The 13284-nt window shown below is 46.7% G+C and overlaps 1 protein-coding gene across 1 annotated transcript in view; it reads right to left on the bottom strand.

The window, feature by feature from the left end:
- The window catches only part of LOC149461839 (uncharacterized), a 108145-nt gene extending 95212 nt beyond the window's left edge, over positions 1-12933 (bottom strand). The window contains exon 1 of the mRNA XM_089677717.1: positions 12918-12933. Coding sequence (XP_089533843.1) covers positions 12918-12933 — 16 coding nt within the window. The remainder of the gene's footprint in view (positions 1-12917) is intronic.
- Positions 12934-13284: the final 351 nt, after the last annotated feature.

Genomic DNA, 13284 nt, shown 5'->3' with positions numbered 1-13284 from the left:
TATTTTCCAATATTGTTATTGAAATGTTTGAAGTTACAGAAAATGTAATAGACAAGTGTCATGTTATGAAATAAGGTATGAAATATCCCCAACAAACAGGCGGATGAATAAACAACAGACATCCCGCAGGGAAGCAGGAAATGTGTGCAATAATGACTGGAGACGTCACATAGAACATTCCCAGCATTAAGTCCACCTTGTACAGGGGAAGCAATAATAGGAGACATATGGATCACACAGAGCATTCATCATACACACCACACATAGTGCACAACACATACAACATGGAACTACACTAGCACCAGAACATGGGAAATAAAAGAGACAGCAGAAAGGAAGAAACGAGGGTAACAGTAATGAGGGGAGAGAAAAGAAAAGAGAAGAGAAGAAAAAAAGAGAAGAGAAGAGGGGAGAGGGGAGGAGGAGGAGAGGAGGAGGAGAAAGGGAAGTGAGGAGGAGGAGAGGGGAGGAGGAGGAGAGGAGAGGAGGAGGAGAAAGGGAAGGGAGGAGGAGGAGAGGAGGAGGAGAAAGGGAAGGGAGGAGGAGAGGGGAGGAGAGGAGGAGAGGAGGAGAGGGGAGGGCAGGGGAGAGGGTAGAGGAGGAGAGAGGAGAGCGCAGGGGAGTGGAGAGGGTAGAGGAGAGGGGAGGGAAGAGGAAAGGGGAGGGGAGTGCAGAGGAGAGGAGAGGGGAGGGGAGGGGAGGGCAGGGGAGAGGGTAGAGGAGGAGAGAGGAGAGTGCAGGGGAGTGGAGAGGGGAGGGGAGAGGGGAGGGAAGAGGAGATGTCAGAGGAAAGGAGAGGAGAGGGGAGGGGAGTGCAGGGGAGAGGAGAGGGGAGAGGGGAGGGAAGAGGAGAGAAGAGGAGGGAAGGAGAAGAGAGCCAAATCAGGAAGTACTAGGGCACGGAGATGTATGGACTCCACGGATCCCACGTTTTATCACACATGTTGGTATTATGATGTAAAACACAGGTGAGTCTGTCGTTAATCAGGATCCAATCTCATTTGTTCTGAACATATTGAAGCGGAATAATTGATCTCTTCTAATATTCAGCAATAGTGATTCTCGCTGCTAACAGCATAGAAGTAAGATGCTTAACCCCTCGCCTACTGGGCAGTTCTATCCCCTTCCTGACCAGGACAATTTTCAGCTTTCAGCGTTGTTGCACTTTGAATGACAATTGCGCGGTCATGCAACACTGTACCCATGTGAAACTTATACCATTTGTTTTTCACACAAATAGAGTTTTCTTTTGATGGTATTTACTCACTGCTGGGGGTTTTATTTTTTGAGCTATAAACAAAAAAAAGCAAAAATTTTGAAAAAAAAGGGTTTTTTTTGTTTCTATTATAAAATTTTGCAAACAGTTAATTTTTCTCCTTCACTGATGTGCGCTGATGAGACTGCACTGATAGGCAGCACTGATCGGCAGCACTGATAGGCAGCACTGATGGACAGCACTGATGGGCACTGATGAGGTGGCACAGATAGGCAGAACTTATAGGTGGCACTGATGATGATGCACTGATATGCAACAATGTTGGGCACTGATAGGAAGCACTCATAGGCACTGAGAGGTGGCACTGATGGGTGGCACTGACTGACGGCACTGCTGAGCACTGATGGGTGGCACTGCTGGGCGGCAATGGTGGGCACCTCTGGGCACTTGTGGGCGGAACTGCAGGGCACAGGTGACTGGCACTGCTTGGCACTGATCATCAGTGCCCTGATGATCGGTGCTGATCCCTCCTCTGACAATTGCTGGTTATCAGCAGTACTTTCCTCATGCTGTGACAGTGTGAGGAAAGTGCAGCCGATAACTGGCAACTACATTTCCTGGTGATCTGCTGTGTCATTGGACACAGCTGATCATGTGGTAAAAGGTTGCTGTGATTGGCCTTTTATCGCATCACATGATCAGCTGTGTCCGTAGGACACAGCGATCATGGAGATCACCGAGTGCGTGCCTCCAAGGGCATGCGGGAGGGCGTGTTCTGGGAGGACGTCATATGACACTCCCAGAACTAGCCGGCCACAATGAAGCCATCATTTGGCTATATGCAGTTGGCAAGTGGTTAAGGGTCTTCTTTTGGTACTGTAAGTGGATATTTTTGGAAGAGGGCCGTTTCCGGGGCCCTACCAACATTAACCCCCATCACCCTGTACATAAGGTTAAACATGAGGATCCAAAATCTAGTAACTATCAGACATTATACAAAAATCTTATTTGTGCCAGTCAATGTTTAAAATCCAAAATTATAGTCCAAAGAAATTAAAGTCCAAATAAATGAATCCTCCGTGTCCAACTTCAACCTCCCCATAAATCCAGATAAGATGTGTACCTCAAAAAAAATGGAAAAACTAAAAATAGTGTATTACCTTCAATATCATCTGGTATAACTTTACCAACAATAATATATACTTAACAAAATATGCACAAAATAAAATAAAAACAAGATTCAAATCGTGAGCAACACGTGAATCATGAAATCACTCTGTGTACACTATAAATATATATAAATGTGAACAATCAGTGTACACTCATAAAACAAAACATGAAATAAATACAATTAAAATAAATAAAATAAAGGAAATAAATAAATAAAATGATATAAATTGTGAACACTTCTAAATAGCTGAAATGCATACAATTACCCTCATTAGAGTAATAGCAAGCCTTTAAAGAGTACACCCTGGACTGTCACTCCAGTGTTGTAGTCGCTCCCCGGACTGTCACTCCAGTGTTGTAGTCGCTCCCTGGACTGTCACTCCAGTGTTGTAGTCACTCCCTGAACTGTCACTCCAGTGTTGTAGTCGCTCCCTGGACTCTCACTCCAGTGTTGTAGTCGCTCCCCGGACTGTCACTCCAGTGTTGTAGTCACTCCCTGGACTCTCACTCCAGTGTTGTAGTCGCTCCTCGGACTGTCACTCCAGTGTTGTAGTCGCTCCCTGGACTGTCACTGCAGTGTTGTAGTCGCTCCCCGGACCGTCACTCCAGTGTTGTAGTCGCTCCCTGGACTGTCACTCCAGTGTTGTAGTCGCTCCCTGGACTGTCACTCCAGTGTTGTAGTCGCTCCCCGGACTGTCACTCCAGTGTTGTAGCCGCTCCCCGGACTCTCACTCCAGCGTTGTAGTCGCTCCCCGGACAGTCACTCCAGTGTTGTAGTCGCTCCCTGGACTCTCACTCCAGCGTTGTAGCCGCTCCCCGGACTCTCACTCCAGTGTTGTAGTCGCTCCCCGGACTCTCACTCCAGCGTTGTAGTCGCTCCCTGGACTCTCACTCCAGTGTTGTAGTCGCTCCCTGGACTCTCACTCCAGTGTTGTAGTCGCTCCCTGGACTCTCACTCCAGTGTTGTAGTCGCTCCCTGGACTCTCACTCCAGTGTTGTAGTCGCTCCCCGGACTGTCACTCCAGTGTTGTAGTCGCTCCCCGGACTGTCACTCCAGCGTTGTAGTCGCTCCCCGGACTGTCACTCCAGCGTTGTAATCGCTCCCCGGACTGTCACTCCAGCGTTGTAGTCGCTCCCCGGACTGTCACTCCAGTGTTGTAGTTGCTCCCTGGACTCTCACTCCAGCGTTGTAGTCGCTCCCTGGACTGTCACTCCAGTGTTGTAGTCGCTCCCCGGACTGTCACTCCAGTGTTGTAGTCTCTCCCCGGACTGTCACTCCAGTGTTGTAGTCGCTCCCTGGACTCTCACTCCAGTGTTGTAGTCGCTCCCTGGACTCTCACTCCAGTGTTGTAGTCGCTCCCTGGACTCTCACTCCAGTGTTGTAGTCGCTCCCTGGATTGTCACTCCAGTTTTGTAGTCGCTCCCCGGACTGTCACTCCAGTGTTGTAGTCGCTCCCTGGACTGTCACTCCAGTGTTGTAGTCTCTCCCCGGACTGTCACTCCAGTGTTGTAGTCGCTCCCCGGACTGTCACTCCAGTGTTGTAGTCGCTCCCTGGACTCTCACTCCAGTGTTGTAGTCGCTCCCCGGACTGTCACTCCAGTGTTGTAGTCGCTCCCTGGACTCTCACTCCAGTGTTGTAGTCGCTCCCCGGACTGTCACTCCAGTGTTGTAGTCGCTCCCTGGACTCTCACTCCAGTGTTGTAGTCGCTCCCTGGATTGTCACTCCAGTGTTGTAGTCACTCCCTGGACTGTCACTCCAGTGTTGTCACTCCCTGGACTGTCACTCCAGTGTTGTAGTCGCTCCCTGGACTGTCACTCCAGTGTTGTAGTCCCTCCCCGGACTCTCACTCCAGTGTTGTAGTCACTCCCTGGACTCTCACTCCAGTATGTTACAGATGGGGTTCCAATCCTTAGGCAAACATCTCATGACTCCATCATCCCCAAGTTTAGCCCAGTTCATCTCTGGCTACTTGGCAGCTCCCAGCACATGGGCAGCCCTCCAACAAGTCTCTCTCAACACTCCGGTTTGTCTTGCCATGTGAAGAATTTATGATTCCTCCATCGTAGCTGTTTTTCCAGTTTTGTGGGGAGACAAAGATTAAGCTCCAAACGAGCCTGTTCTACCTTAAGTAACAAGTCCGGGGTTGGAGTAATTTTACGTTGGGCCAGTAAAGCCTCGTATTCCTTAGTTTGGCAGAGATCAACTCTTCACGAGATCACTTTAGTCTATAGGCTCGTTGGATACAAAAACCTCTGATAGAAGCTTTATGGTTGTGAGCTCTAGAGAAATGAGAGTAGTCTCTAGAAGTAGGATTGGCCTCTCTCCATGCATCCACCAAATTATAGCCATATAAAGGTTGAGCAAATTTGTGACTTTGTTTCGGGGGATACAAGTTTGGTTGCATGCGATTTATCAAGCGTTTGATCTAAAGCCAAATTTGAATCCCCCACTAAAATGACATCGCCTTCCAGTTCCGGAGCTAAAGATTGAAACAGGGATCGAAAAAAGTCTAATTGATTCACATTAGGGGCGTAGTAAATCAGGAAAGTCACTAAGTTTCCCCCCAAGTGGCCTTTAACCAATAGATATCGCCCTTCCTTGTCTCATATCACTTTAGATTCAGTAAAGGAGAACCGCTGGGCCAAACAGAGCGCTACCCCTCGATCTTTCTCAGATGGATTAGCAAAAAGCACACAGGGAAATCTCTATGAATATAACGTGGTGTGAAAGAGGAGACAAAATGGGTTTCCTACAGAGCAACTATATCAGCTCCCAGGGACTTATAATTATTATTATACAGTATTTATAAAGCGCCAATAGTTTGCTCAGCGCTGTACATTACAAAGGGGGACAGAACATGTGACAGAACAATACCAATACAATGCAAAACATGAGGGGATCGAGGGCCCTGCTCTTTCGAGCTTACAATCTAGGAGGTGGGGGATGGAGTGGTGGGAAGAGTGGAGGAGGTCGGCAAGTTAGCAGGGGGTGGGGTAGGCTTCCCTGAAGAGATGGGTTTTCAGGGTGCGCCTAAAGGTGAGGAGAGTAGGTGATAATCTGATGGGTTGGGGCAGGGAGTTCCAGAGGATGGGTGACACCCTGGAGAAGTCCTGGAGGCGGGCATGGGAGGAGGAGACCAGGGAACTAGAGAGAAGGAGGTCTTGTGAGGAGCGGAGTGTGCGTGCTGGGCGGTACTTGGATATTAGGTCAGTGATGTAGTTCGGGGCAGTATGGTGGACAGCTTTGTACGTCAGTGTTAGGATTTTGAATTTGATCCGTTGCACAATCGGATGCCAGTGGAGGGATTGGCAGAGGGGGGTGGCAGAAATGGAGCGGTTGGAAAGGTGAATGAGTCTGGCAGCCGTATTCAGGATGGACTGAAGCGGGGATAGCCTGTGGTGAGGGAGGCCAGTGAGGAGGGAGTTGCAGTAGTCGAGTCATCATATGATGAGGGAGTGGATGAGCTGTTTAGTGGTTTCTGGGGTTAGGAACGTGCAGATTTTGGTGATGTTGCGGAGGTGGAGTCTGCACGAGTTTGTTAAAGATTGGACTTGGGGCTGGAAGGATAGGTTGGAGTCCAGAATGACACCAAGTACTCTGGCCTGCGGGGCAGGTTTGATGGTGGCGTTGTTGGACATGATGGAGAAGTCAATGGGGGGTGGTGTCCGAGCTGGGGGGAAGACAAGAAACTTGGTTTTGGAGAGGTTCAGTTTAAGGAAGTGTAGCGACATCCAGTCTGATATGTCGCTCAGTAGGTGTGTGATTCGGGCGGAGACCGAGGGGGTGAGGTGGGGGGTTGAGAGATAGATTTGTGTGTCGTCAGCATATAGGTGGTAGTTGAAGCCGTGAGAGTGTATGAGTTGGCCAAGGGAGGAGGTGTAGATGGAGAAGAGAAGGGGCCCGAGGATGGAGCCTTGAGGGACCCCAACAGAGAGGGGGAGTGAGGGGGAGGTGGTAGCATTATAGGTAACGCTGAAAGAGCGTTGTGACAGGTAGGATGAGAGCCAGGAGAGAGCAGAATCTCTGAGGCCGAGGGAGTGTAGTTTTTTGAGGAGGAGGGGGTGGTCGACTGTGTCGAAGGCCGCAGAGAGGTCAAGGAGTAGGAGCACTGAATAGTGGCCATTAGCTTTGGCGGTTAGCAGGTCGTTGGAGAGTTTGAGTAAGGCAGTTTCGGTGGAGTGTAGGGCAGTTTCGGTGGAGTGTAGGGGATGGAAGCCAGACTGTAGGGGATCAAGGAGGTTGTTGTCATTGAGGTGAGATCATAGGCGGGTGTAGACTAGGCGCTCGAGGAGTTTAGATGTAAATGGGAGCAGGGAGATGGGTCTGAGGTTGTTCGGGTCATTGGGGTCCAGGGAGGGCTTTTTAAGTATGGGGGTGATATGTGCATGTTTCAGAGGGGAGGGGAAAGTGCCGGAGGAGAGGGAGAGATTAAAGATGTGGATGAGGGAGCGTAGGATGGAGGGGGAGGGAGGTCATAGGAGTTGTGAGGGGATAGGGTCGAGAGGGCATGTGGTGAGGCGGGCATCAGAGAGGATCTTGGAGACTTCCTCGATGGTAGTAAGGTCAAAGGTGTGAAGTGTTGGGGGGGCTTCAGTATGAGGAATGCAGGGTGGGGTGGAAGTGGAAGTCAGAGCAGTGGTGGGGCCGTGGGAAAGGGGTGATGAGGGGGTGGCTGAGGGAGGGGGAACGGGGTTGGAGGGAGTTTAAGCAGCGACGAAGTCCCTGCGGGTTATGTCGAGGGAGAGGGGGGATGAGGGGGTAGCTGTGTGAGAGGGGACGGGTTGAGAGGGTGTGTGAGTTGCGGCAATATCCTTGCGAATTGTGTCAATCTTGTTTTTGAAGTGATTGGCAATCTCAAGGGCAGTGAGTGAGGTGCTGGGTGGAGGTGGGGGTGGCGAGAGTAGAGAGTGGTGGAGAAGAGTGCGCGAGGATAATGAGAAAAAACCTTGAGATGCTTAGAGGGGAATCCCGAACCTGCACATTATAGGAGAGTAAGGGAACAATGCCACTATTAGGTCTTAAGGTGGACATAGAAAAATGCAAGACAGCGATGGGGAGACCCATACATCCCCTCGTAGGGGAGATCGAGAATCCAGGACCAAATGAAAATTCCCGAGATGACCCTCAAAGAAAAACAATTAAAAAAGTGAGGGAAAAAAAGGAAGAAATAGGGGAGAGACAAAAGACACCGAGCCCAGAAAATGGCTAGCGTCAGTTCAAGTGGTAAAACAACGATATGCAGCATAAAACAGTAAAACACCAAATCATAAATAGTGATATGTATCTAAATATACATATACGTGCCGCGCTCCATATTAATAACACAAACTACATATAATATATAATAGTGATAATAATATCGTGAAAACACAGTGCCCAAAACAAGTGCAACATAAACATGAAATGTGTAAAGGTATGATTCTGCCAATATGTATAACAGTCCTCTTTACACTTCTATAAATATTCCAGTGAAAGGTGAGGTATATAGTGCCACACTCCTGTGCTTTGTGGATAGGTGTGCGCTCACCTCCTTGTCAGCCAGACAAGCTGACTAAACACACTTTTTGTCCTCACTGGACAAGGTGGGAATCTTTGCTTTATCTGCGTGTCTCCATCCACTGCTGGGTTGCCTAATTGCCACCAGAGGTCTCCCTCCTTCCACACTGGGACCTCAATGGATTTCTTATGGGGATGGTAAAGCTGGTACTTCTCCTCTCAATTATACCATGTAAGAAACAGAAACCACAAATGGTGCCTTATCCTTTGTGTGGCCAGAGCCCATTTATTATCAAGGAAACGCCACTCACATTTTAGTCCATCAGTTCAGCAAACAGCTGGCGTGTCTATCAGATCCTGTGAAGCTAGCGCCGCTCGTCCACCTCGGCGTCGTGACGTCAGAGCCCCTCCCCTACGCGTTACGCCACAGGGTCACGTGGCTTCATCAGGGGGATCATAATACAACGTCACTGCGCTCTACTCTCTATATATAGAGACAGTCGGCGCCATTTTCTTGTAGTCCGCTTGGGCGCGGCCATTTTTCCATGGTCTGTATGCACCTATTTATCTCTGATGTGTGTGATATACATCAGGAGTTATTATTACGGGTAACGGATTCACTGTACTCTATTCTGACTAAATTGTCACATAACCCCAGCTTCCAGGATCATGAGACACACGCAGCTTCACAACTGAATAAGTATAATACAAAAACCGAATGGCATGATACTAACTATTAAAAACAATCTAACTTTTATTTAAATGTGTGCTAATATAAAAACATATTGCAAATATGTAATCCCTACCAGATAAAATATATCCATGTGTGTGCCCGGGAATTGCCACACACACACATAAATATACTGAAAAATTACATAAACTTATAATATAGAAAAATCATAAAATGTAAATAAAAAATGACAATAAAATTATAAAATGTATACGAAGGTACAAATCCAAACACCCACTAAGTGATCAGAGGCCCTCATATGCGCCTCCTACCACCCCATACCCTTTTCTGTCTCATTTCTTAAAAAGAAGTTATAGTTAGCAGATATTAACTCCCATAGGGACTTTATAATAAACACTATTTTGTAAGCAGTATATGGAGATATAGAAAGTACTCAATCACAACATAACATCAATACAGTACTGATAAAGCATAGGAATTGGTTCCCATTATATATCAAACGAATAGGTAGAGTGGAAGTTGTAGTGACACATGAATAGGGAAACTAATAAAGAAATGAGACAGAAAAGGGTATGGGGTGGTAGGAGGCGCATATGAGGGCCTCTGATCACTTAGTGGGTGTTTGGATTTGTACCTTCGTATACATTTTATAATTTTATTGTCATTTTTTATTTACATTTTATGATTTTTCTATATTATAAGTTTATGTAATTTTTCAGTATATTTATGTGTGTGTGTGGCAATTCCCGGGCACACACATGGATATATTTTATCTGGTAGGGATTACATATTTGCAATATGTTTTTATATTAGCACACATTTAAATAAAAGTTAGATTGTTTTTAATAGTTAGTATCATGCCATTCGGTTTTTGTATTATACTTATTCAGTTGTGAAGCTGCGTGTGTCTCATGATCCTGGAAGCTGGGGTTATGTGACAATTTAGTCAGAATAGAGTACAGTGAATCCGTTACCCGTAATAATAACTCCTGATGTATATCACACACATCAGAGATAAATAGGTGCATACAGACCATGGAAAAATGGCCGCGCCCAAGCGGACTACAAGAAAATGGCGCCGACTGTCTCTATATATAGAGAGTAGAGCGCAGTGACGTTGTATTATGATCCCCCTGATGAAGCCACGTGACCCTGTGGCGTAACGCGTAGGGGAGGGGCTCTGACGTCACGACGCCGAGGTGGACGAGCGGCGCTAGCTTCACAGGATCTGATAGACACGCCAGCTGTTTGCTGAACTGATGGACTAAAATGTGAGTGGCGTTTCCTTGATAATAAATGGGCTCTGGCCACACAAAGGATAAGGCACCATTTGTGGTTTCTGTTTCTTACATGGTATAATTGAGAGGAGAAGTACCAGCTTTACCATCCCCATAAGAAATCCATTGAGGTCCCAGTGTGGAAGGAGGGAGACCTCTGGTGGCAATTAGGCAACCCAGCAGTGGATGGAGACACGCAGATAAAGCAAAGATTCCCACCTTGTCCAGTGAGGACAAAAAGTGTGTTTAGTCAGCTTGTCTGGCTGACAAGGAGGTGAGCGCACACCTATCCACAAAGCACAGGAGTGTGGCACTATATACAGTCATGGCCGAAATTGTTGGCACCCTTGATATTTTTCCTGAAAATCAAGTATTTCACACAAAAAAGGTATTGCATTAACACATGTTTTGCTATACACATGTTTATTCCCTTTGTATGTATTGGAACAAATATAAAACAGAGGCAGAAAAGCAAATATGACATAATGTCACACAAAACCCCAAAAATGGGCTGGACAAAAGTATTGGCACCCTTAACTTAATATTTGGTTGCACACCCTTTGGAAAACATAACTGAAATCAGTCGCTTCCTATAACCATCAATAAGCTTCTGACACCTCTCACCCGGAATTTTGGACCACTCTTCCTTTGCAAACAGCTCCAGGTCTCTCTTATTGGAAGGACACCTTTTCCCAACAGCAATTTTAAGATCTCTCCACAGGTGTTCAATGGGATTTAGATCTGGGCTCATTGCTGGCCACTTCAGAACTCTCCAGCGCTTCTTTGCCATCCATTTCTGAGTGCTTTTTGACGTATGTTTGGGGTCATTGTCCTGCTGGAAGACCCAGGATCTTGGACGCAAACCCAGCTTTCTGACACTGGGCCCTACAGTGCGACCCAAAATCCTTTGGTAATCCTCAGATTTCATGATGCCTTGCACACAGTCAAGGCACCCAGTGCCAGAGGCAGCAAAACAACCCCAAAACATCATTGAACCTCCACCATATTTTACCGTAGGTACTGTGTTTTGTTCTTTGTAGGCCTCATTCCGTTTTCGGTAAACAGTAGAATGATGTGCTTTACCGAAAAGCTCTATCTTGGTCTCATCTGTCCACAAGACGTTTTCCCAGAAGGCTTTTGGCTTACTCAAGTACATTTTGGCAAACTGTAGTCTTGCTTTTTTATGTCTCTGTGTCAGCAGTGGGGTCCTCCTGGGTCTCCTGCCATAGCGTTTCATTTCATTTAAATGTCGACGGATAGTTCGCGCTGACACTGATGCTCCCTGAGCCTGCAGGACAGCTTGAATGTCTTTGGAACATGTTTGGGGCTGCTTATCCACCATCCGGACTATTCTGCGTTGCAATCTTTCATCAATTTTCCTCATCCGTCCACGACCAGGGAGATTAGCTACAGTGCCATGGGTTGCAAACTTCTTGATAATGTTGCGCACTGTGGACAAAGGCAAATCTAGTTCTCTGGAGATGGACTTGTAACCTTGAGATTGTTGATATTTTGCCACAATTTTGGTTCTCAGGTCCTCAGACAGTTCTCGTCTCCTCTTTCTGTTGTCCATGCTTAGTGTGGCACAGACAGACACACAATGCAAAGGTTAAGTGAACGTCTCTCCTTTTTATCTGCTTTCAGGTGTGATTTCTATATTGCCCACACCTGTTACTTGCCCCAGGTGAGTTTACAGGAGCATCACATGCTTGTAACATTCTTATTTATCCGCAGTTGTGAAAGGGTGCCAATACTTTTGTCCAGCCCATTTTTGGAGGTTTGTGTGACATTATGTCGAATTTGCTTTCTTTCCTCCCTTTTTTTGTTTTGTCCCAATACACACAAAGGGAATAAACATGTGTATAGCAAAACATGTGTTAATGCAATACGTTTCGTGAGAAATACATGATTTCCTGGAGAAATATCAAGGGTGCCAACAATTTCGGCCATGACTGTACCTCACCTTTCACTGGAATATTTATAGAAGTGTAAAGAGGACTGTTATACATATTGGCAGAATCATACCTTTACACATTTCATGTTTATGTTGCACTTGTTTTGGGCACTGTGTTTTCACGATATTATTATCACTATTATATATTATATGTAGTTTGTGTTATTAATATGGAGCGCGGCACGTATATGTATATTTAGATACATATCACTATTTATGGTTTAGTCTTCAACACAGTTTATGAGCTATGTGTATAGTGCTGAAGCACCAGTAGTAAATGTATGGTTAGTACTTATTAGGTTAAGGGAAGTATCTTGTTTTTGGCTCACGAGTTTAATTTATCACAGTAAAACACCAAATAACCCAGACACAAGGTCAAGGACTGGAAGAGTCTCCACCAAAGCATAGCAGTGGGGAGAGTCTTCCAATTAGGAAGAGCACATAGACACTTCCCGGCACCATGGGGTCTGTAACAGACATGTATAAGAAAGGTTCCTAACCCCAGAGAAATAGAATACCTGAAATATATCCAATCTAGCCAGTAAACAGGTAAAAAGCAATAAAATTAAAAAACATAATATTTGCAATAACAATTCAAAGAAGAACAAGGGCGGAGGCCAATGTCCCATAACAAGACCATGTAGAGGTCCCCGCCCGATAGAAATCAACTAGTAGCCAGCAGGGTCCTCAAGGGACCTAACGTGGATTAGCAGGTTTCTTCTTCTTTGAAGAGGGGGACCACAGAGGTGAAAGCGGGGGAGGAGGGCCGTCAACCCTGGGCTGGTTCTGTGGGGAGGGGCTAAGGGAAATAAAGCCCAGATTCAGCAAGTTTCTCTCCTTCAATGAGAGATGAGTTAGTAAAGGCAGCACACTGTACACACGTTACACGTAATTACACACATGGATCCTCTTCATGGTCCTACATGTTAACCCCTTCCCAGCCAGTGTCATTAGTCCAGTGACAGTGTATGGGATTATCACTGATCACTCCACTAGGGGACGGCCCACAGTACATATACTGCCACAAAGTGGCCTCTGTGTGCAGGATCATGTTTATAACCGTCGTCCTATTTACTTGCTAGGGGGCGCGCGCGGCATGCAACCGTCCTACCTGCGGCACCGATCATGGCCACGGGTGTCAATCAGCGGGTCCTGACCAGTGATTACTCGCCAGAGCCCGGCAAACACTCACAGGCAGGAAGGCTGCATTGTTTTCAATGCAGCTCTCATCCCTGTCAGTTTAGAGCACACTGTTCCGGAGAGCAGATTTCAGTTTTCCGGATCAGTGTGTTCCTGTGAAGCACACCTCTCCCCGCCCACTAGTAAAACACTCCCCTCACACAGTTAACCCTTTGATTGCCTAAAAATGTTAACCCCCTCCTCCCCAGTGCCATTAGTACAGTGTCAGTGCTTTTTTTTTTGCACTGATCACTGTATTGGTGTCACTCAGGATGTCAGTGATCCCAAGTCAGTTCCCC

This window comes from Staurois parvus, unplaced genomic scaffold (assembly GCF_062004578.1).
Source record: "Staurois parvus isolate SC_StPar_1 unplaced genomic scaffold, SC_StPar_1.0 ptg000191l, whole genome shotgun sequence".
Lineage (NCBI taxonomy): Eukaryota > Metazoa > Chordata > Amphibia > Anura > Ranidae > Staurois > Staurois parvus.
This window is presented reverse-complemented; position numbering and strand designations above follow the sequence as displayed.